Source organism: Diadema antillarum, unplaced genomic scaffold (genome assembly GCF_040938485.1).
Source record: "Diadema antillarum isolate AM-2024a unplaced genomic scaffold, OU_Dant_1.0 seq00001081_RagTag, whole genome shotgun sequence".
In the NCBI taxonomy this organism is placed as follows: domain Eukaryota; kingdom Metazoa; phylum Echinodermata; class Echinoidea; order Diadematoida; family Diadematidae; genus Diadema; species Diadema antillarum.
The window spans coordinates 142,174-166,952 of record NW_027271902.1 but is presented as its reverse complement, the minus strand read 5'-3'; the positions used below and the strand labels follow the sequence as shown (position 1 = coordinate 166,952).

At 41.5% G+C, this 24,779-nt stretch overlaps 2 protein-coding genes across 2 annotated transcripts in view; both read left to right on the top strand.

Moving 5' to 3' along the window:
- Positions 1-3,912: 3,912 nt before the first annotated feature.
- LOC139743433 (uncharacterized) lies at positions 3,913-12,793 on the top strand. The gene is made up of 3 exons (XM_071653917.1): positions 3,913-4,099; positions 11,152-12,695; positions 12,784-12,793. The coding sequence occupies exons 1-3, from the start codon at positions 3,932-3,934 to the stop codon at positions 12,791-12,793; spliced, it is 1,722 nt and encodes a 573-aa protein (XP_071510018.1). The 5' UTR covers positions 3,913-3,931.
- Positions 12,794-12,816: 23 nt separating this feature from the next.
- The window catches only part of LOC139743432 (uncharacterized), a 38,884-nt gene continuing 26,921 nt past the window's right edge, over positions 12,817-24,779 (top strand). Inside the window, 11 exon segments of the mRNA XM_071653916.1 lie at positions 12,817-14,110; positions 14,638-14,717; positions 15,565-15,763; positions 16,620-16,938; positions 17,551-17,598; positions 18,288-18,393; positions 20,262-20,399; positions 21,061-21,159; positions 22,160-22,270; positions 23,489-23,626; positions 24,358-24,450. Of these exon segments, the coding sequence (XP_071510017.1) occupies positions 12,919-14,110; positions 14,638-14,717; positions 15,565-15,763; positions 16,620-16,938; positions 17,551-17,598; positions 18,288-18,393; positions 20,262-20,399; positions 21,061-21,159; positions 22,160-22,270; positions 23,489-23,626; positions 24,358-24,450 (2,523 nt within the window). The 5' untranslated portion in view covers positions 12,817-12,918.

Below are 24,779 nucleotides of genomic sequence, written 5' to 3'. Positions count from 1 at the left end.
AATTAAAGGGAATTCCACATTAAAAAAAAAAAATCACTTCTCTAGCGCAAGAGCACTTGACTTTCAGAAAGCAAGAGGAATAATACTAATCATGTCAGTATCAAGTTGATGGAATGTGTAATTTTCATGAAAAAAAATCTTTACTATTACAATTTATATGGGACATGTCTTATCCACACATGACGTCATAACCTCTAGTATTCTCCTTTACCAGCGGTTCCAACACCAAAACTTTAAAAATTCATAACTTTTGCTTCGATTGTCCGATTTTCCTCAAACTTTAACTGATGTGTTCTATCAATTTTGCTGCTTTCACTCAATCACATTTCTCCTTGGGTTTTGGTTGCCTTTAGCTGTCATACAGCTGAGTGTCAACTTGAAACGCGATCGATCGTCATGCCAGCTGGATGTTCAGAGGCCAACTGAGAAAGGGGCATGATTTCCTCTAAATTCCCATCTCGATCGTGGATGGGGCTGTGGTGGGGGAAGCGCTACCACGACGTGCGCGCGCGCGCCATTCGCTCGAGTACGCGCTCTGTTCTCCTTGCATCTCCTCACAGTACAGATCGAGAGCAAGAAATCCTGAATTGTTGTGATCGAGGCCTCTATCAAAATTTTCTTGTCGAGCGTTTCAGAGATAGTGTCTTGCTTCAGAGGCCCTAATTAAGATCATTACTGAAAACAAAATCTTCACTCTTCGAATTGCGCCTGTAGTTTTGTGGATTCTGGGAACCTCCCCGCCCCCCCCCCCCCCCCCACCAAAAAAAAAAAAAAAAAAAAAAAAAAACCAACAACGACAACACATATAGCAAAACGAAACAAGACCAAAAGAAAACTAGAGATGTCGCTTTGGCGACTGGTATGCCTCCGCCATAATGCATGATTTTCCCAATAGGTCTAGATAGTACATGTGGACAATGTGTGATTACATTTTTCACAAAATTGGCAAAATATTGAAATGACAAGTTTGTCACAAATGTGTTGAATGTCCACCTTCCTTGACCTATATAGGTTTAATTGGATGAATAGGAGAGCATGTATCTAGGGATCTAAGGACTTTAACTTGACTTTGACCCATTCATACATTTAGGCATTGAGTAATTTTCAAGGTACAGGTGTGGAGAAAAAGTGCAATTTCTGAATTGAATAGTAAATTGTTACCATTTTCATCTGGCGCTTGACCCTAAAATTCATAAGATAATCACTTTCAGGTAGAACATGCATAATATGTAGGCCTACTAAGTTTCAAGATAACTTGAGCCACTTTCGAGATATGGAGGAAAAAGTTAGTTGAGCACTTTCACTTGATCTTTGACCTTTTGACCTTTGAGGCAAAAAAAGAAGAAAAAAAAAGACTTTCCAGAGAATTTCTATTAGGTTACATATGCATACACCAAGTGTAAAAAAAAATAACCCTGCTGGCATTGCATAAATATGAGGGAAATAGTAAAATTTTGAAGTGTTGCACTTGACCTTTGACCCTTGACCTTTGACCCCATGAACCCTACATTCTCTAGATAATCACTTCCAGTCAGTACATGTATATACTATGTTCCATGAAGATACCTTGAACAATTTTCCAAGGTACGGAGAAAAACAAGAAGTTTTAATATTTTTACTTGACCTTTTGACCTTTGACCTTTGACCTCACGACGTAAACTTTCACCAGAGAATCTTAATTGGGTAATACATGTATACACTAAGTTTCAAGAAAATATCTTCAGGCATTCAATAGATATGGTGGAAATAGTGAAATTTTATGTATTTGACCCTGACCTTTTGACCTTTGACCTTTGACCTCATGACCCAAACTTTTACCAGAGAATCGTAATTGGGTAATACATGTATACACTAAGTTTCAAGAAAATATCTTCTGGCATTCAATAGATATGGAGCAAATAGTGAATTTTATGTATTTGACCTTGACCTTTTGACCTTTGACCTTGAGCATGTGCACCCAAAAGTTGATAGGAACAACTTCACCCCCTAATACACATACATGCCAAGTTTCATTAGGATACCTCAACAGGTTTTGATAGTTACCTTGTCCACAAAATTCATTACGGACGGACGGACGGACGGACGGACAACCCGAAAACATAATGCCTCCGGCACCACTTCGTGGCGGAGGCATAAAAATAGTTGGGGGGGGGGGGGTTGTGTAATATATGCCAACTACTATAGTAGGCCTATATTTATGATGGTGTCATCCGGATGCAAAATGAAATTATACTATCTAGTTGCCCGAGTCCATTTACATGTGATGGCCAGTGTAGGTCTATATAAACATAAAAAACCCCTACATATATAATATATATGTATATACATATATATATATATATATATATATATATATATATAAATGAAAGAAAGATATTATTCAGAGGGGTGAAGGTTCAGGTGTGTGTTTCTTCACTTTGTCTCCGAAATTAAATTTGTTAAGTTCGCTACTGCTGATCTGTAAATAAACAAACATATCGGAAAAAAGGAACCAGTGGGACTCGAACCTATCATCTACTGCTTTATATATATATATATATATATATATATATATATATATATATATATTCTAAAGCAATATGATATTCACATGGCTTGGCCTCGGGGATAAGAATCACTATACGAGTGTCATTAATCGACAGAGTGCTATCAAATTCATTTCTATGGATAGCGGGCCCGCCTATTGATCTTTTGATCTCGGCCAGAGGAATTGTTACCTGGGTAGTCATGATAACCCCCCAAATGAGATTCTGGCTTTCGCTAGGATAATAGGGGGCTGTGATTCGGCCCAAACTTGATTTCCGATGATTCAGGACCCCCCCAAAAAAAAAACAAAAAAAAAACAAAAAAAAAACAAAAAAAAAAACATACAAACAAACAAAAAACAAAAAACAACAAAACAAAACCAAAAACACAAAAACAAAACAAAACAAAAAACAAAAACAAAAACCAACAACAACAAACAAATAAACAAACTAAAAAAACTGATAGATAAGAATTAGGCCTATAATGTCACTTCAATTTATGATCAAAATTGGTGAAAATTCTAAAACTAATCTTACTTCAACACTTTGGTGCATTGGATCTATCTTTTTTTCAAGTATACGCACACGTACGTTGTATGAGTAGACCTATCATGCGTTGTTGATAAATAGTATTTAATCCCAGATCTGATCGGTCATTCCGAGCACTGTGGACACGGAATTTTCTGTGAATCAAGTTCTAAGAATTGGGTATTTGATTTTCCTTGTCCGTTTCGACTGTTACAAAAGTGATTTGACTAATCTAAGGAATTAGTATTGTGTACTCAGTAATTACTTTGTTCGTCAATTCTAATTTACTTACCATTTTTTTTTTTTTTTTGTAATGTTTCCTTTTTTGTGATGCTCCACGTATTTTTCTCCTTGTACTTTATACCTGCCTGTGGGCAGGACCTGTAGAAACTTAGGATTTTTTATTACATGCTTTGATTTGTGAAGAAATACTGTAAAGTACTCAGTTATGTACAGTCCTAAGTGTAGACCACCAGTGCAGATTCTTGCAACACCTTCGCGATGAAACAAATATCCTATGCCTGGATCAATAACTAGATAAAGTATATTGTGCAACAAACCGACGACAAAATGTTGATGTCCAGTCGTGAGACAACTGCATGCGTGTGCATGCATGCACTGAAACAGCACGCCATCAAGTTTGTATGTGACAATACTCGTTCACGGGCCTCGCTCCTAATTGGACAGTGCGTGCACTCTTATCCGAACGTGCATTGAAAGCGCTGTGGTCTGTGTGTTGTGCAGTGAAGGAGTACTAGTATCTCTGTACATGTGTTGTGTACAATTGGATGGGAGCTGAGGTGATGAGGCTCGGCATGAACGCATATGAAAGAGTGTATTATGAGCTTTGAGGACTGAATCGTAGTCTATCACTCAATATGGCGCGCCTTCGGTTCCCAGGGAGGCCTGGCCATCGTTATGGCCGATCTCTGGTCCGATATCTGCCCGAAGAGGCTCGAAATCGTCAACATGCCTTCTTTGCATATACAGCATCGATCCAGCGAAATTTGAAGTGGTTCTATGATCTTTTTGGTGATTCAGACGAGGTAAATAATAGCTTGTGTGAACACATTTGGGTGTCGTATTTTTGACGTGTGATGAATGCGAATGCGTGTGATCATCACACGTCGCCTACCCAAAATCCATCGCATGTCTCACCAACAATCATGCCAACTCTCACGAATTGTGTCTAACTTTGTGAGACAACTAAGATTAAAATAGGTCAGCCGGAATGTGAAAAACATGCCCACTTTCCTCTGTTATGAGGGCATTTTGCTAATTAATAGGGCCATTTAGTAGGTGTAATGTAAACCGTACGACGTACGTTAGGCTACTGCAGTTTGCTGTGATGCGCCTGATGGTAAATTTACATTGGTAGATAGAATTGACGTTGCATGCCTGTCCATGCATGTTGTGATGATCAAGAGAGAATTTGGCAGTTGTGCACTTTCATGAAGTTTACGGCCCTGTATTATCGATGCGAGAGTTTACCCTAATCGAGCAGTGCAGTGCGTGCGAATTTGAGTAGGGCCTAATCGCACAAGTTACACTGTCCTCTGTAGAATATTACTCAGGCGCCGCGGGTCGACAGCAAGTCTTCAGGCACTGTGCTGTGTATGTTTGTGTGAGATTTCGCGTTGGGATGCATTGTGTGTGAATGTGTTGAGTGACGAACAAAGTTTTACGGTACGCCACATGCCTGCTCTGATGCCCTTCCCTGCGCGGTGCGGCGTGGTCGAGCGTGAGCAGCTAGCAGACCCTAGACAAACAGGGTGCTGTGCATTGGCACACAACGGAATGCAACGAGTGGTAAACTTCTGTGCTTCAATCATGATTTTAAATGAACGAATTTTGTGTTATATCTTAAGCAGAGAATCAATGATTAACCTATTGCCAGAGGACATGTCCGCTCGCGGCCTTGGCGAAATTATTCCGTAATAGACTGTGAAATGATAATAAAAAACCCCGAAATCTCATCCCGATTCGTCAGTCTGTTAGTGTGAGTGTTTATTTCGTCTACGACTACACAGTTACCGTTTTAATGAGCCCGACCAGACGCCGTGTGAAGTGTATATAGCTACCGATTTACTTGCATGGATACACACACATACACACATAACCTCGTCAGCGTGGTTGGTTTGCGCGATTTGTTCAGGATAGTGGCGAGCTGGTGCAAGCTAGGATATTCAAAAATGGAATCTATTGTATCGCAGACTACGAGTACATTGTACCGCCAACTTTCTCACACTTTGGGCCATGATCATGGCAATTTTCTGCGATGCAACATAGGGCCTAGATATGTAAAGCTCGATAATCCTGCAGCGGAGAGCAAAGGCATGCGAAATCGCGATCGCACAGTGTTCAATGTGTCAGCTCGCTCCGCGGAAGCGAAGCGCAGTGAGTGAGGCAGGCTTTTAGTTTTACTTAGTGACCTTATCACTTGTCAAACGGCGTTCCATACAGCAAGAGAAGCTCGCCAGCTGCTCAGTGGGGAGTGGTTCATGGGATATCGCCTTGGCACATGACGAATGAGGTACCGATAATATAAGGCCGTAAAGTGCACAATTGCCGATGATTTTTACGCACAGCCTGCATGCTCTTGCACTTCTTTGTCTAAGTGTTATGTCAGAAGTAGACATTGTATAGACCAGGCTCTTGGCCATACAGTACCTCATCAAGTGTTCTGGTACATTTCATACCTCACCTGTTTAGATTCTACAGTGACATGTCCTTGGACCTTGGATAGGCTGGGATAGCAAGACCTTAAATTTATGCATTGATGTTGTAGGTATTATGGTACGGGCCTATGATGTAATACCTAACAACTCACCAAATGGCAAACAGGACGACAGGGCTGAAGGTACCACCAGCAGGAATGGTAGAGGATCGTATAAACGGTAGAGTGGAATGCACCAGGGCACCAGTAGAGGTGAACAGTGTCCTTGAAATGGGTATTGCACTTCCCGTACTAATATGAAATGATATGGACTAACTCCGAATGCACTTTGGGTGTCCGAAGACGACAGTGTCCCATATGAATATGTACAAAAGATCCAGCGACAGCGTGGAGTAGCCTCCGAGTGCCGCGGCTAGCACAAGCGAGGGTAGAGTCGATCCACCGCTGGAGCGCTGGATAGAAGAACTGCGCGGTCCCTGGTTGTGGCAGAGTCTGTACACCACGGACAGCTCGCTAGCAGGACCGAAGCAGCGATGTGATGGGACGCAGATCGCGTTGTGAAATGCAGCGATGTGACGAGGCGCCGATCGCGTTGAATGCAGCGATGTAACGATCCCCAGGTTGGAGTGTAGCCTGAAGAAAGGGCGAGCCGCGATGTGAAAAGGCAGCGAATGTCGCGAAGTGTAAAATCCGGGAAAGTGTATCCGTATCGAGTATAATCCGTATGAAATGGCAGTCCACGGCGCGAGGTATCGTCAGCGCCAGAAGACGTGGGAAGCAATATACGGACGTGAGTGACTCCAACGATTAGAACGTGCTCTCAGGGTGAAAGCTAATCGTGAAGTGATGCAGCGTGGAAAATGAAACAGCGTGGTCGAAAAAAAATGTGTCACGGACAGGAGCTTTGAGAGTGGTAATTGGCTGGTGAAGGTGTACAGCTCGCCACTAATTGGTAGGTTGTTTCCGTGACAGCAAAACAAGGGGTGTGTTTATGAAAATCCGACTACTGTTGGAATGTGAAATACGCGTACCTCGGCAGGATGACAAAGGCGAAGAATGTAATGCGCACCTGTCTCGTGCCGGCGCACAAAGAAAGTTCGCGTGGCTGTTGACAGAATGCTGAGTTGTCAGACAGCATAATTGACGGCAGCCAGACAGTAAAAAATACAGAAATATTGGAAACCGCTACAACGTCATCACTCGCTTGACAGCCAGTCGCGACGCCATCTTAGAGGGCAAGCGAAGTCCTTGACAACGCACGCGCGCAGCTAGCTAGAGTAGGCCCTATTATGCTTTTCTTGTTTCCTCGTTACCGGTGATCACCTCACTCACCGCCAGCGCCAGTCCCCAGGCCAGTAGTGGCAGTGCGGTCTTTACGTTTCGTTGTTCGTCTCTAAATTTTACAACTGTTCGGTATCTAAATTTTCGACCCGACCTCTTTTTCGCCCAAATATACTTGCTGGAGCATCTATTTGCTCGATCAAAGAGGAAAAAAAAAAAAAAAACAGGGACAGAATGGCTTCTTACTAGAATCGTCTATGTCAAAACTGTCAAAATATGTACTATGTAGTGGAAGGCAATGATGCTGGCTCCTGTAGGATGCGCTGCCAGTGGTCGCGCACAGATCAAACGTTACGATAAACCAATTTTCAGACAGCTTTTCTACATTCAAGCAAGTTTGACATGACATGACACATTATGCAGCATATATTTGGGGTAACTTTCTCACATTGTGCAATAGAAATACAGTAACTAGAGTATTCCTAGGTTATATCGCAGAAATTTGTATCCATATCGCAACACCGCCGTTCGCTAGCTGTAAGTCGCCATTTTGAATCCTTTCTAGAATAGCCAATCACATGCGAGGTATGTGTTTTAATATAAAACACGTAGAAATCTACCTCGCATGTGATTGGCTAACGGATTCATATGTTGAAGAGCTGTTACGACTGCTGGTAGTTGCATCTTTTTTCATGAAAATTCTACCGAAATGTTGGAGAGTGCAATGCATCCCTGAAATGTTGATTTTGCTACATGCAAGTTTAAATTTGCCGATCTAGGGCCGTGAATTAGATGCAATAGAAAAGGCAGTAAAAGAAACACCGATGCTGTGTGTTCTGCTGCTGGGTAGTTTCTACAGTGTATGTGTTCAGCACGAAACGTATTGTAGATCACATGCAGCGATTGTAATTGTAGGCAGTGTGCAGCCACATGTGAGTGACTAACTGTGGCCCGCTGCGTACAAACTTTGTACAGTTTGCCAAGCATCAACACTCGATGCAATGTGAATTTACTACAATGAAAATAACAATTTTTTTCTTACATTCTACTCCCAGCTCCTAGACAACTTTCTATTTTCTTTACTTTGAATGGTTTCAAATTACATTGTAGGCCCTGAGTCCTTTTCGTCTTTTCTCTCTTTCTCTCTCTCTCTTGTCGCAAATGTTAATCTGCTTTAACTGCAAGTTTTCTTCAGGAAGATCTTACTCCCTAACTGCCAACCCAAAGGCCTTGGGATATCAATTGGTGCATTCAGATTCCATAATTGACAGTCAACCAGCATGCAGCCAGCCATGACAGTGCAGCAATCAGCGGTGTGCTGCAGCAGCTTCTGTAGATGGATGACGGCACTACCTATAGGCTGTATCTAGATTCTCGTGCCATAAGGAGCTACAGCTTGAACACAGAACATTCTTTGCATGCTCTTTGATAGTTGCGATAGACTCATGTTTACGTTTACTGTATGTGCTGTTTGTTGATGTGCAAGGCGGCGGCGCAGCACTCCTGCACTAACCATCTAGCATCAGGTCGAAAGTCCCGCAATCAATATTGTAGTTCTGCTTTTGATCTTCTTGTAGAATGAACATGAGTATGGAGTGACAAAAACATTGGGGGAAAATAGAGTTGTCTTGCTAGAGAGTCTAAGACATGTAAATGAGGTTATTTTCATTGCTTGGCAAGGTGGTGGTGTGATGACATACTCATAGTAGTTCTGTCAGCAAATCATGTCGTTATTGTACTTTTGTATCCATGTAGACTGGGTCTTCTACATCAAATTCTGTGTGCATTCTAATCCAAACTGTGCCAAAATCAGAGGAAATGGTAGCTTTTTTTCAAATCTTGTACTGAACCAAACTACATTATATCAGAAGTGTTGTGACATCAACTTGCATGCCATTGCCTGTAACGACTCCCTCTTCACAAGTTTCTTGACTTACACTGCTGCCGACACAATCCGAAACTGATGTTAGCCATGTTGTAATGCACACTGTATGTGCCATTTCATGTCATCGCTTAAAATAAGTCACTCTTTGTGAGCTTTGCAGAGTTTGCTGCGTACATGATTTGAAACCAAAGATAGCTGTGTACAGATGAAATTTTGCCCAAATTATGAGGGTATACAAAAATTAGATGGCTAAGTTCAGTTTTAGATAGTGAATACAAGTACGTATGTAGCAAGCAGCATTGTGCCGCAAAGCTTGTGAAGGGTGAATTGTTTTGAGAGACGATATGTACAAATGTAAGTTGATGTCAACTGTTCCCCGTAACTGATTTGGTTCAAATTTACAGTTGTACAATGTACTTCAGTGTTTGGTAATAAGTCATGTCACATGTACAATGTACAATATCTCAGGGTGGTCCACAACTTGAAATTTGAGCATGTTGCAAGCTCTGAAATGATATGAGATTATTGTGGAAATTGTATGCATGCTACATTGTAAGTGCACATCACTAGCATGTAGCATGCAATATTTTGCAACTTATTTCTCCTTGTGCTGCTTATGTTCATTATTTTGTACAGGAAATGTTTTAAGTGGTTTGATGTTTCTCAAGTTTTGCACATGTTTGAATACATTTTATTGTGTTCATTTTGCCAATTCTCGAGGATGTCTCAAAGCATGTTACTGGCTTTTTTGGATGTTGCGCAAGAATTCAAGCGTGTTACAGCAACATGCTCAAACCCCTCAAGGACTCACCCTACCTGTCTAGCGTAAAATTTGGCATAAGACTACTACTTCTTTCGGGTCTCCTGAGAAAAGTGTTGTTACATGTACTGGTATACCATGTATGTTGGTACATCTTGTATAAGTTTGGTATGTAAGTGATCAAACTCAAGATTAGTTGGGCTGAAGAAGGAATGGCCGTTTTGGGCTCTGCAATGAGATGCTGCCCTGAGTGAATCTGTTATGGATAAATGTACCAACACTCTCAGCCTTTGTTACTGTGATGTCTTTTAACTCTTGTATGCCACGTTCACACGTCAGACTCGGTGGACGGCATGCCAACTTCGCATATTCTGCTCGACACACAAACCCGCCCAAACCGGTTGATAAATCATCAAATGCCGTGCGCAGAACAATGAAAACATTTCTCGCACTTCTGTTCCTCTCTGATAGCTTGCATTTTATTGTTATGATTGACTGTCAAGCGATGTTTTCTACTGGATTTGTGTGTAAATTCTAAGTTTCAGTCACTGTTTTGTGTGCAAAAGTCATGCCTTTACAGTAATATTTAGCTACTACAGTGTAGTCATTTGAGAGAAAAACAATCTGACTTTTCATACAATTAACATCAAAGGAAAGCTTGGCATTTTCTCTACAACTTATAACTTTACTCACTATATGCCCAGCTTAACAGAAATCTATAAAAGTAACATACTGTATCTTTGAAAAACAGAATGTTTTCTCAAAGCATGACAAGGTTGGTGTCTCAGAATTATGTGGCACTCTGGGGGTTTCCACCATGGTATTGTACATAAGGAGTTGAAGACCTGAAGAATACATGTTTACTATATGCCTGCAGTACAAAATTGTAACTGTACACATGTACAGTGTTGTAGATTTTTTGCTCTAAAATGGACACAGAAATCAAATTTGATATCACAATCTTTAGTTTGGTAACGACAAAAGTGCAAAATATTAGCTAAAAAGGTATGCTGACAGTATTGCACACTGAGAACGTTATGATCTTGGTTGCTATGTAACGGTTTATAATCCACACTATAGCAAATCAAACATGAGTCAGATATCAGCAAATCAAATCAAATACGAATACTTAATGACTTAATTTCTTTCAATTTCTGACTTAATGTTACTATCAACTTTTATGCAACAAGGCCCAGATTGATATCTGTCATTTTGCTTTTTACTGTGCTCTTCACACATTAAGAGACTCAATCTCATTAAAATGCGATAATTGATGTGTGAAGGGATTCTCTATATTTCCCTTGGTGAAAATGGAGAAAACTGTTGAAGAGCTGCTGCTTCAAATTTGTGAAAATGTAGTGTGATGAGTATGGAATAGCTTATAGTCGGTGTAAGAATTAAGAAGCAAGTGAAATCACGTTTGGATGTTTACTACAAGTAGGTGCCTCATTGGAGATTTCATGTTTCGTTGTCTTCTTTTCTTCCCTTGCAACAGGAGGATGATTTCCAAGGATTTTCTGCTGCCGAGGCTGGCCCTGTCTCGCCGGTAAAGCCAGAGGTCCAAGAAACAGATCCAGAGGAGGATTCTTCACTCTCCCCTAAAATCAAAAACGTCAAAGCGGCGTGGCCCATCCTTGGGCGCAGGGCGGGCAGAGAAGAACTCTACACAAAGATCACTTGCGCTGAGATGCAGCGCGGGGAGTGGAAGACGGCCAACCCATACAAGAGGAAGAGAGCCAGAGTTGTGGACGGGAGAATACAGAAGGTGAAATCAGGGAAGAGTGGACGAGATGGCAGTAGGCGGCAAAGGTCGATTGACCGACCCTCATACAGGGACATGATCAAAGGGGTCGAATTTGTCCGACCAAAACTAATCCCACCCAAATCAGATCTTTTCATCAAGCCAAAGAAACAGTCGATACCACAAAAATTGCCCAAATTTTGGCGTGGTAGTTCAGGGAAGACGCTTGGTGGAAAAATCCGCATGCCCTTCGTACTGCCAAAGAAGCCAGGAGAGCCCAGCTCTGCAGGACCAAGCGCAGCTTCCACAAAGGGACTCACGAAGCTGAAAATCAAACTCATTGGCGATGGAAACAAGGCAGCGATAGTTCAGAGAGGACGTGGAAGACCAAGGAAAAAGACCGAACCAGAGACTAAGCCCCCAACCCCAAGAAAGGTTGCTGCCAGCCAAAAGCAGAAGACAAAGGGGAAGAGGGAACTGGCCCAGCAGCTGTTGAAGAAAGCCAAAGGCAAGAACAAGAAGCAGGAACCATTGCCAGTGAAGTTCAAGCCATGGGGTAAGAAGAAGCTACAGCAGGCTCAGCAGATGCCGAGTGATCCCGTTCCAGCCACCAAGACAGCAAAGGTTGGCAAAGTGAGCATTCCAAAGTCAAAGCAGGTCAATATTTCCCACGCCAAGCAGCTCCTGAAGAAGGCCAAGGATGTACAGAGGAAGTCCCAGCAGCAAGAGTTTGGCTCAGACACCCCCGGAAAGAGATCGGTGAAGTGCTCCAGTAAGCTAACCGACATGGTCATGAAAGGTGTGGATCTGCACTTCCTGCACAGAACGGCGTCCCCTCCTGTGGTCAAAGACAGAGCTCTCAAGAATCCGCGGAAGTCCAGGAAGAAGCTTAAAATGCTTGAATCATCAAAGTCCGAGAACAAAACCCCAAAGCCCTCAAAGAGCAGTCTTGGATTCATCATGCCAGTTGTGAGCTCTCGATCATCCAGAGTTATCAAGCCAACAAAGCGATTCATAGAGGAGGAAGATTTCAGTTGCACCTCTCTTTTCTCTTCTCCGTCAGCTGGTCTGGACAGCAGCTGGAAAACTTCTTCTTCCTTCAGTGATGTATCTCTTGTGTCTCCCAGTTTGGATACTGCTGATGTCGTGCCAGTAACACCTGAGAAGCAAGAGGCAAAACCTGACAAGCAGACACCCTCCACAAAGCAGCCCGGAAGTGCTAAAAAGAAACAGAAGCCCTACAATAAAGACCAAGAAGCATCCCCTCAGCAGTCACCATCAACTCCTAAGAAGATAAAGCCTGTGAAATTAGAGGTGGAGGGAGATCGGGTCACAGCTAGTGTGGATGAGGCGCCTAAGGTCACTAAAGTGTTGTCTGACAAAAAGCTTGCTTTGAAGTTCAAGGAAATCAACAACAAGGTGAAAAATGGTGAACCTCTGTCCAAATCTGAGAAGTCCAGATTGCTCGAGACTGAGGACCAGTCTTGGCTCCCGTTGCAAGCAGTTTATAAAACTTTGATCATGAAGAAGAAACTGAGTGAAGAGGAATCTGCGGCTCTGAGACGATCACCGCTTGTCCTGTTCCACTGTCTGGACAGTGGCGAGGAGATCATGCACGTTCGTGGCAGAGTTGATGGCCTACCCTCAGTCGTCGAGATCCAGGAGAAGATCGCCCTGGCAAAGGAGGTGACACAGCAGGAGAAAGAGAAGCTGGCTCGTTACAACAAGGTGAGAAAGGCCAGGGTAAGCCAGCAGAAGCGCAAGCAGAAGGAAGAGAGTAGAGCGAGAAAGAGTGCCACCAAAAACAGTGGTGTCTCAGAGGACACTGAAAACAAACCACTGGAGGGCAAGCAGGAAGGGGCAGACCTGAAGATCAGCACAGACAAAGGAAAAGACATCAAGAAAAAGAAAAAGAAGATTGCATTGACAGATGTAGAAAGAGCAGAACGAGGAAAACTTGAGCAGCAGCAGTTGCTCAAAAAGTACCTTGAAGAGAAGGAGAATGTCGCCAAGACCATTGCCGAACAAGGTGATTCCACGGACCATGATGAGCTGCCATCTGTGAGGGCCTTGCACAGGAAGGTGAAGCATGGCCTGGACCTCACCCCCGAGGAGATGGAGAAGCTGCGGAAAGACAAGATCCTGCGCAGGAAGAAGGACCAGCTGCGCGAGACGAAGATGCGCCTGAAGAAGTCCTTTGATGAATTGGGAGTGGAAGTGCAGAAGACCCTCCCAGATCGTGGGGAGGAAGGTGCAGTCAGCCTGGACAATGAAAGCGGGAGGCTCTCCCCCAACACACGGAAGCTTCTCGAGCTGGGTAGCAAGCTGTTTGAGGAAACCATTCCACCAAAGAAGAAGAAGAGTTTGAAGAAGAGTCAAGACCCGCTGAAGGTCAACGTCCTGTCTCCCAAGCCGAAGCTGTCCAAGGCCGAGAGACTGAAGCTGAAGAAGAAGAAAAAGAAGAAGAAGCGCAAGAAGCGACATAGCAAAGATGCGGACGGCATCGACTTCAAGCTGCACAAGAAGCATGCTTCCAAGAAGCTTCTAATGAAGGCCAAACACCGTCGGCGCAAACTCTCTCCAGACAAGGTCAAGCGTGCGGCAAAAGCTCTCCTTCCAGGAAAGACTGAGCATGAAGAGGGGTCAAAACTCAAGAGCTTATTATCGGGAGACAAGCTACTTAGTCCATCTGACAAGTCCCTTCATGATGCAGGTACTATATGCATATTGTTTTTGTTTCCAGTAATATTCTGTGCAGTAAGAGCTAAGAGTCCACCATTGACTTGATGTTGCAGATTATATTGTCTCCAGTTTTTTTATGAAGGTCTTCAATGCCATTTACATCATATTGAAAAACTGAAAATGAAAACTCAGTGCAATATATTGTATTTTTTGTGCAATGACACGAAAATGGCAAATGCAGTGCTATTGTTGAGGTAACAGTCCTGGAGTTGCATTCATCAGTGAAATTACTCTCCATAAGCTGAGTATAACTATGTTTCTGTCATTTCTGTTTAGAGAGTATGTTGGTAATTCTGAATTGTCTTGATAGTATTGAGCAATTGCAAGAGGTTGTTACTACTCTTCTCAACACCCTTTTTTCTGCAGTATTATGTGTATGTGTGTAAGATTTATCCTACAGGGCAGAATATGTGGCACTATTTGTTGTTTGATCCCTTGCGATAGTAGCCAGATTCCACCATTATTTTATCATATTTGGTCTGTTTCTCCAAATAACAGTTTCTCGTCAGATGGCTGATGCCCTGGAAGCAGATATGTCTCCCGACCAGGCAGAAGTGTCAAAGGTCCATGCTCCTCAGGTATGCGTACTTTCATTTGGTTTCCTAATTTATTCATCTATTTATAATTAATTAATTCATCTATTAATCATTCATTTCCTATACTCATTGATTCACCCATTCCTTTAATATTAGTTCGGAAAGAAGAGCCAGATCAGCACCAATGATAAACTGTAATGATACACAAACATACATATATATTTCCAGCACACAGGTTGCTTTGTGCACACTTGACAAATGTTAACAAAGTAAAAGTCTATGAGTAGGAGCATCTGGGTCCCATTTCATAAAACTTGTTATCAGTAACAACTGCTACGTTTCTATGACAAATTTGTTTTCAGCCAATCAGACGCAAGGATTTCAGTAGCTTATAACAACTAAATCTTAACTTGTTATTGGTAACAGGTTTTACACTCTCTTATGATGAATAGACACCTGCAATGTAGCAACACATGGGTGGATTTATTCTGGACGTGGATAAGGATTTTATGTACTGCATAAGTTGTTATTTTCGTGGGGGTTTAATTTTCACGAATTTTGTCTATCACTGCTTGACCGCGAATTTAACAACATGTGAAAAGGTCACCATACGCCAGGCTACATGCACTTTAGATAATCCTTGGTTTTAAATTGTGAAAACATCTCGCGAAAATGTCTGCAACCTCCCCATTTGCGAAAATATCTGTAAATATCTGCAATATCTGAACTATTACTGCACATAATCTTTAAAATAACAGCTTATACACTATTCATATTTTTGCCTCTTCACAGTGAAGTTTTGTTGATAAAGGGAAGCCCAGCCATTTTTGATACACATATTATATGCGACAGATTGCACATTAATTTGACACTCTTTATTGTCCGACAGGTCGCAAGCGAAGTGACAATAGAAGGTGGGGTCATGTCCGCCGGCCCACGCATCAAGCACGTCTGCCGTAGAGCCTCGGTCGCCCTTGGTTACTCCCCGGCCCGATATGAGGGGCGACCTCCAACCCCGAGGGACAGCCTGACACTGAGTGCGTTGCCTAGCAACGAGAGGAAACAGCTGTTTATGAGTGATGCATCTGGTAAGCTCTTCCGTCGTTGCATACTACTTCATTTAATCGCAAAATGTCTTGTAAGTCCACAGTATCTCTTGCTACAGACATGCTCTACAAATGTTTAACGTCTCTTGATATTTTGCCCCAATGAGAAAGCAACTTCCTTCAATTCAGTTTACCAGTTGCCATAGTGACATTTCCTTTTTTTTTTCCACCATTCTTGTTGCTGTCAAATGAAATTCAAATCATGCAAACACATTTCTATGCGTGCTAGCTATTTTAGGGAACGTGATGTTTTGCAAAATCAGGACTATTTCGTCAGTGGTTTGATTATTCATTGCTCAACACAGTGATAGAAATCATAAATATTTTCCTTACCAGCCAGCAAAGTTGATGATCTCCAACCTTGATAGATGATAAACTTTTCATTTTTGTTATAGTAAGCGATGTGTATTTTAACATGTTAATTTCCTGAATATTATAGTACATCAAATGCTCTCTTCACTACATATTCTTTAATAATTCTAGAATAATGTTACATTCTGAAATTCTTTTAAAGAGTGTGAAATAGCTGGTGTTAAGAGAAGGTCACCGATAAAAAAGTTCATAACTACAGTTTGCCAAGAGTATGCTTGATGGTCCAAAGAGTTAAAAGACAAATATTTAGAGAGATTTAACAATTTAACCATAGCTATTTCTCAAGACTGAATGTAAAATTGTTATCCTGCTTTGTGTTACGCAATTACAGCAGTATTCACTTTAATACCTTGCGGGATGCTCATAGTTTTAGTTTTCTTCTTTATCTAAATGTGCAGTTACGATGAATTTCTTTTTACATGACCTGATTGATGTGTCTTTCGTTGCTTGCTGTATGCGCACACAGATCACAACAGTGGCGCAGAGGACGGTAGCCCCAGCAGCCAGACCTCTCCCCGTCTCTCGGGTCGGCGACGAAAGTCGACCTTCAAGCGGCGCTCAATGGCAGACTTTGTCACCATGGACGGAGACGATTCAGACACCGTGTCTAGTCAGCCCAAACCCTCACCACACAAGAAGAAGATGAAGAAAAAGAAGAAGTTTGGCGCCGGAGTCGGCATGACCTCACTACTGGTCGACTCCTCGAACATCAAGCGTCGGACGAGATGTGGCAAGTGCTCGGCCTGCCTGCGAAAGAGCGACTGCAAGACTTGCACGAACTGCAAGTGAGTGATGGTGACTCTAATTCGCAAACACCTCCTATCAGACAGGGGTGGCTCTACCATTTGTAATCCTACATTTAGTAGTACGTCAATCCAGGGTGTTACATGTTGTTGGGGGGGGGGGGGGGGGGTAGGTGATGAGTAACATTTTTTTATTAGCAGCAATGAGGGGTAATATTAAAGTCGGAAAATTTTTTACCAGAATCCACCTTTGTCAGCTGTTGGATTTGGAAGGCCTACATCAATTACTTTCACACGGTCGGTGTGAATATTCTTGTTGGGAGAATAACACCCTGAACTGAACATTGTGCAGAATTTTGAATCCAAAAAGGTAATTTACATATGCAGAACAGAAATTACAACAAGTAGATCATTTCGTAAAAATCTGATTTAAACTTGTAACGACAAAAAAGAAGGAATAGCTGGATTATGTGAGACATTAATTCAAACATGGTTTCATACCTAGTGAACATTTTTAACTTATCACAATTCTCTAAGTAGAGCGTAAAGTTGTTGGATTCTTCGATGACCAATGCCCAAGATGTGCAGCAATTGAATGAGGCATAGTACTCGAAAGAACCTGTCGTGATCCTGTCTGTAATATTATCTCAACAGGGACAAGCCTAAGTACGGTGGACCAGGAACCAAGAAGCAGTGCTGCATGTGAGTAATATGGGACTTGTCAAACTTGTTTCAATATATATCGCAGACTATTGAGTGATGGCATATCACCAAGCACAATAGATGTTCATGAACTTTGAAATAATTAAAACAGAATTTTTATGAATTCATTTACAGTTTAAAATTTATTTGATATTTTGACAGACTGCAAACTATCGAGTTATGCAAGTGTATTCAAGGTGTGTAGAGGTACCTTCAGGAGCAGGATTAGAAAGTTTTGTACCAAACTCAAGAGGGCACCTTCCCTAAGAAATTTAAGAGATTCATTACATTACGCCATTTTGATATTCATTTTGTGATTAGTTACCTCTATGGAGAGCAAGTAATGGTTATTCAGGACATTATGATAATGGGCTATGAAGTACATTGAAATTCCTAATGAGTCTGAAATGCACTATAAAAAAAAACTAATTATCATTATTGTGATTATTATGATATAGTTTGTGAACATTCATGCATAAATTGCGCGAGCCATTAATTCATTTTCACTGTCGGTGTGCACACTCTCTTATGCTGTGTCTGTAGTATCATGAATATATTCCCGTGTAGTCCTCTCTGAGAATGCAAACTATTAGACCGGTCATTGAACTAAAATTGCTGATTATGCGTGTGTTTACATCTGAATTTCTCTGTCGCTCAAACGAAAAGAAAACACTGTCCATTCCTCACAGATATCGCAAGTGCAAGAACCTGCTGAAGATGAAGATGGAGCGTATGAAGGAGATGAGACAAAAAGGGACGAGCTCCCAATCAAAGAAACCAGGGCAAGGTAAACAGATTTTACTCATCCTTTTCTGGATCATGAAGATGTTGCCATTACTCTAATAAAATTGGATGTTTTTGCAGCGAGTATTTTTCCACGCTCAGCCTGTGAGATGAATTTTGCATGTTTTTAGTTTCATGACATTAAGACATTCAAAAGTTGAAACATATGAGGTGCAAACATATTTTTGTGTTTTTATTTTTTGTGCTGGTTTCTGGTTCCGCAAAATGCGCAGATATTTTCACTCCACGAAAATGTCCACTTTTACAGTATGGAATGCATACGAGAACAAGACATCTACCTTACCCTTTTACTCTTGTAAACTGGAAGATTTCTCAGCAACATTTTTTTCATGTTCTCTCTCATCTCCCTTCTACATTCATCCTCTCTCTCCCCCATGTCTTTCTCCCTTTATTGTGTCATACAGTACAGTAACACACAGGAGTTATTATTGGGTTTCATGATATTTGCTCCTGCCACCATTGCTTCCATGAAATATCAGCATGCTAAGCCAATCATAGAATACCTTCCCACAAACACAATTCTAATCCTAATCCCAAGTCCCCAGTCACATACAAACACGGATCCTCAAGGATCTACACAGTGATCCAGGGAGATCCGGGGAGGTCTGGGGAGATCCAGGATAGTTTTGACCTTGATGGAGTGTGTCGACGAGTGTTGATATGACTGTACACACGGTATCAGCACAGCAGCTACACGGATAAGGGCGGAACAGCGCGGCGTCTACACAGACAAGCACAGCATCTACACAGATCAACACGGCAGCTACACAGCAGCAACACGGACCATCCTGGATTGCTCTGCCAACACGGCAATTCCCAAATGATGCCAGATGTTTTTGACCTCCAAAAGTTGCTGTGTTGGCCTCCCGGATGTCCAAGGATGTCCGAGGCGTCAACACAGGTCCCTTTCCGGTTCACCCCGGATCAGATCCAGAGTGGTCTGGGGTGATCCGGGATGTCTATGTGTCTGGGTCATAACTGTCACATCAAACTACCAATGTAGTACTGTATACGCTATAATTTTCGCGTACATAAATTTTCGCGAATTGTCGCTGTCACACATTTTCGTGAGTGGTTAAATTCGCGATTGGGAGACCAGAGAATATATGAAGTGGCAAAGAAAGTGCGAATTTTCAACTTACTAGCAAATAAGAATGATATACACTGCATGAAAAAGACTTGCCAAACTCTGCGAACTAGTAAGTTAGAATTCAACATTTTTGAAGTGGTTAAGTCCATCGCGCGAGATTTCTGACGAGTGGTCCCCTTGCGATAATGGATTGGCTCTCTACAGTATTCGTAAAGTAGACGTGGACGTGCGTAAACAAACTTAGCCAGTATGGTCTGTTCGGTAAGCCGTGACATGGTATACTAGTACTGAAATGTTCGTATCATCAAGGCAAGGGATTCATTTTGGAAGGTAATATTTTCGCGTGTTGTTAATTTCGCGAATAGCTCCCGACTCGCGAAATTCGCGAAAATAAAACCCCCGCGAAATATATAGGGTATACAGTATCTAAAACCTCACCACAACCCTAACCCTAACCCTACATAAAAAATGTAAGTCCTTGGAGAAAATGGGACTGGAGCAATTGTTGCAGGAGCAAATCTTGTGTCACCAAATATTGATGTAATTACATCTATATGTTAAAGAAATTTGAGATTTAGCTTGGGTTCAAGCAGTCTGTATGATACCATTGCATGAATGGCTGCATACTATGTACCACATATGAGTAGAAAGTAGACCAAATGGATGTCAAAGTGTCATCGTAAGTCAATAGCCTGCGTCGGGCAAGGGTCAAGGGTCAACCAAAAGACAAAAACGAGTGCAATTGATTATGGATGTTCCCCTCATCTCTTCCGTCCCAGGTGTCCCGAAACTGGGTGTCCCCAAATCGGGTGCCCCCAAACCAGCGGGGGCCAGAATCAAGAGGGCCGGTGGAGACTCTATGAATGGGCCGCAGCTGGTCACGAAGTCCAAGCGTGGAGCCCAAACGGTGAGAAGAAATATAGGGGTCCAGGAGGCGTATTTGTACTAAAAGGAGAAATGTAGCCCACGTAATATCAATGAAGTGAGGGAATGCAGCAATATTTAGTGGAACACAACAGTGAAAGTTTTAGGAAAATCAAACAATCTGTTAGAAAGTTATACATTTTTACAGCCTCAGTGCTGCCATCACTGGATGAGAAGACTATGACAGTTTGTGACGTCATGTATGTAAGAATAAAGAAAATTCAACATATATTCACTTTTCTAGCATAATTAAAGAGCACTTGACGTGCCTCTTTCAGAATACAGGGGGAATAGTATTGCCCTAAACAAACTTGTATGTCAGTTACAAGTCAAGGGAATGTGTGCATTTCATATTTGTCTGGAATCATCTGTATATTTTCTGTTTATCATTTGATATCATAATCTGTAATAGTCTGACTTCTCAAGCCCCAGTGAGCATCCACAGTATGATTTTGGAGGGGAAAAGTCCTGATTTTGCATTTTTTCACCTTGACACATTGTACGTCCACCTGCAGGAGAATTGTAAAGTTATGTTCCAGCCCCCAGTTGATATCATGCTTGAAATGTGATGGTGTGTGGGCACATAAGACGGGACGTGAAACTAGAACTTGTTAACAATTACTTTGTGTCCTTCCCGTCTGCAGGATAAGACTGAGAAGGCAGAGGGGAGTTCAAATGTCCTGCGAACCATCAAATTTTCCAAGAAGATTCCTGGCAAGCATCTCATCAAGACAGATTTCAAAGTAAGTTTGTGTTTTGTTTGTGCACCCTGTAACCATGGAGTGTGGCTTGTTTCAGAGGAATGTATAGTTATTGGTGTTTTGTTTTGTTTGCTTTTTTAAGGAAGTTTTGTAAGGTACTTGAACCAGTTTTCCCTAGGTGAGTAAAGTGAAGAAAAGTGAAGAATTGCTGGACAAACCTGCTTTTTGAAGTGAGCAACTTTTGTTTTTGAAGCAGTTGGATATATACACATTCATGTATGTACAATGTAGCTGTGAAAAGACAAAGATAATAGATGTATATGCTATTTATTGCATGAATTGTGTCATTGTGTGTAATTTTCGTAGTGTAACAAAAAATTTGTGTACACTGTGTATGTCTATGTTCCCTAGTGTACATTGTATCAACAAGCTTTCTGCAGACAGAATTGATCTGTGTACAGCTCAATATGCATTGCACTCTAGATGCCATGTTTTCATATGAGTTCATTTATACTTTAGCAACTCTAAGATACAAGTATGCAGATGAGTGCATCACATTGTGACGCTGGTATGCAAAGCTGGTCAAGCTACTCTAGAGCCTGCACCGTAGCAGATGAATACATGGGAAAAGAAAGGAAAAGAAACATACTTGTCCATATCTCAAGAGTGATTTGTGGTACTGTATATTATGCCATATATTTTTTGAAAGGAGACATGAAAGACAATTTTACAAGTGGTTATTTTCAAGGAAACTGACCACAGTGACAGAAGGATAAAGAAGCATTCTCCATTTTCAAGAGAAAAGTCAGTGATTTCCCATCGAGATGACAATATACATACCATATTTGTAATGGAAGACAGCATTTTCTTTAGTTGTGCATGTTGGTAATTAACGATATAAAATGAAAAGTGCAATGAAATCTGTTGCATATACAATATCTTCTTTCATTGTATTGCTTTCTGAGACTAATTATTGTGAACACGAGTCTCGTCACATGATCTGCAAAGCTTCAGTGTGATGTGTTTTTGCCGTCTACCCTAGGACGACTACGACATGGACATTGCGTGGAAACGCGGGATGGCGATCATTTCTTCGGAGCCCATGGTGCCTCGCACTATATGCTACTTGTGCAGCAGCAGTGGGAAGCATGAGGTAAATCAGTTTTGTTGTGTGCGTGACTTGGTTCTAGTGGAAAATTGATTGTTAAAGATTGTGAATACAGCCAGATACACTGTTGTGTGGCCCAAAGTAGGATGACTTGCTTTCAAAGCAGCGGTGAACATGTCAAGCAGGAAAAGTCGACCTTGATACCTTGATGGCAAAGTAGCATCTCAGAAAAAGTTAACAAAAGTAAATCAGTGCCTGAGAGGAGATCATCAAATTTTACCAAAAATCAGACATTCATGTGATGATACTTTCAGTGATATTCTTCTATACCGTATGTCCCAAAAAAAATTACAACGGGGCCCTACGCAATGATATCGATTTGCTTCAGTGGTCAAAGAGAAATGAGGAATTTTGTAGAGGATGTCAGGAATCTCTTTTGTCCAAGTTCTGTCTATTGTTCACACACAAAATCATCGAAGTGCTTAACTTGGAAGAATCAGACTCATGACATGCTTTACTACAATCCCCATTTCTCTGTGACCACTTAACCAAATCGAATGGGGATTTCTTCAAAATAGAGCTAAGATGTTATATTTTAACACCCTGAAGTAGCATTGAAAAAAATAATCATATTGGATGTTATCAATGCGAAAATCTTATTGTAATTTTTGTGGGACATACTGCAGTATGTCCCTCAAAAATTACAATCAAATTTTCGAATTGATAACATCCAAAATGATCGACCTGTCTAAGTGCTACGTCGGGGCCTTAAAATATAACATCTTAGCTCTATTTTGCAGAAAACGTCATTCAATTTGGTTAAGCGGTCACAGAAAAATGTAGATTGTTGTAAAGCATGTCATGAGTCTAATTTTTCCAATTTTAGCAATTCAATGCTCTAGTGCGTGAATAAAAGACAGAACTTGGACAAAAGAGATTCCCGACATCCTCTACAAAATTCCTCATTTCTCTTTGACCACTGAAGCAAATCGAATGGGGTTTTCTGTAAGATGTGGGCAATGAGTTATAGTTTCATGCCCTGAATTTTTATTTAGATCGATTCACCATTTTTAAAGATATCATTGCGGGGGGTCCCGTTGTAATTTTTTTTGGGACATACTGTATAGAGGCCTTACATTGCTTATCCAGTAAAGGTGTCCATTCTCCAGCGCATTGTTGCATTGTCCCTGTGCTTTGCAAAACCAGTTTCAACCAGAAAGATTAAGTACATGTGTACTTCCTTTACTTCCCTCTCTCTTGCAGCTCATATACTGCAATGTGTGCTGTGAGCCGTACCACGAATTCTGTCTGGAAGAGGAAGAGCGCCCTCTACCGGACGAGAAGGAGAACTGGTGCTGCCGTAACTGCCGCTTCTGTCACGTTTGCGACCATCAGGACAAGGTGCGTGGATTGCTATTTCCAATTCTATTTACATGATATTCACATGACTGACATGCTTTAGGTAGTCTCTTCCTGCTGTGTCACAGCGCACTCCCCTATAATGAACACGGTTATATCAAAATTCCTCTTGCAACAAAATCAAACTGCAGGTCGCAAAATCATCATCTATATACCTTTTTATACACTATGCTGTTTGGTTATAACAAAATTTCAATATTTATAACATTTAAAAAAAATCACCGGTCCCGGGGACTTCATGAAAACGAGAGTATAAAACTGTATGTCCGTATCCATCTATGCTCCTGTTTGGTAGTAGAAGTTGTAAAAGTTTGTACTGGGAAACTGCAATATAATGAGCTGGCCCCCAATGAGATATCGCTTTTAAGAAGGTGAATTTTGTAGTCCTGATTTTCCATGAATGCATTTAATTGGTCTCCTTTTTAGTATGTTTACAATGAGGTACTTGGTTCAATGAACTCAAATCAGTGGTCCTGGTAACCGGGTTATAATGAGGTTTCCCTGTATTCTGAGTGCAGGAACATAGAGAGCAGCTTTGGAAAGAGCTAATTTTCACTCCAGAAACTATCATTTCTACTCCCTTGTGTGTCATATTGGGCCAAGGTGGCACTGTGTAAATTGTCACCTTCAGTTGTAATCTGTAGGTCTATATATGACATAGTCTTATCACATGCTGATTGTTGTATTTGTTTTTTTCCTCTTGACACCTGCAGCTCTTGACTTGCCACAAATGCCACAGCAGCTATCATGCCGAATGCCTGGGACCAAACTATCCCACCAAACCATCCAAGAAGAGGAAAATCTGGGTGAGTGACACACCTTCTACTACATTTCAACTCCAGGCACCTTGTTCAGATCAGAATAGCAGGAGTGTGCAGATTACATGCCACACTTAAAATCTTGTAGAATGGCAGTCTACATGGCGCACATATACTGTAGTCTTGGCCTCTTGGTAAAACCCTGACATTGTAGTCACTGCTGATTGGCTCTCAAAATGAAAAATCCACTCCATTGTCAATTTTTTGTTCGCTTGTTGTATGAAAAGAGCAAAGACAGATTAAACAATGAAAATGTCATCCAGACAAAAATGTAAGGGTTTGGGATGCCAGATTGGTACACACTGTCGTAGATCACT

Excerpts from the sequence above, each read along its gene's own strand:
- LOC139743433 (XM_071653917.1), top strand. The coding sequence starts at position 3,932 with ATGGCGCGCCTTCGGTTCCCAGGGAGGCCTGGCCATCGTTATGGCCGA. Across the intron at positions 4,100-11,151 it reads TTTTTGGTGATTCAGACGAG|GAGGATGATTTCCAAGGATT; the intron begins GTAAATAATAGC and ends CCCTTGCAACAG.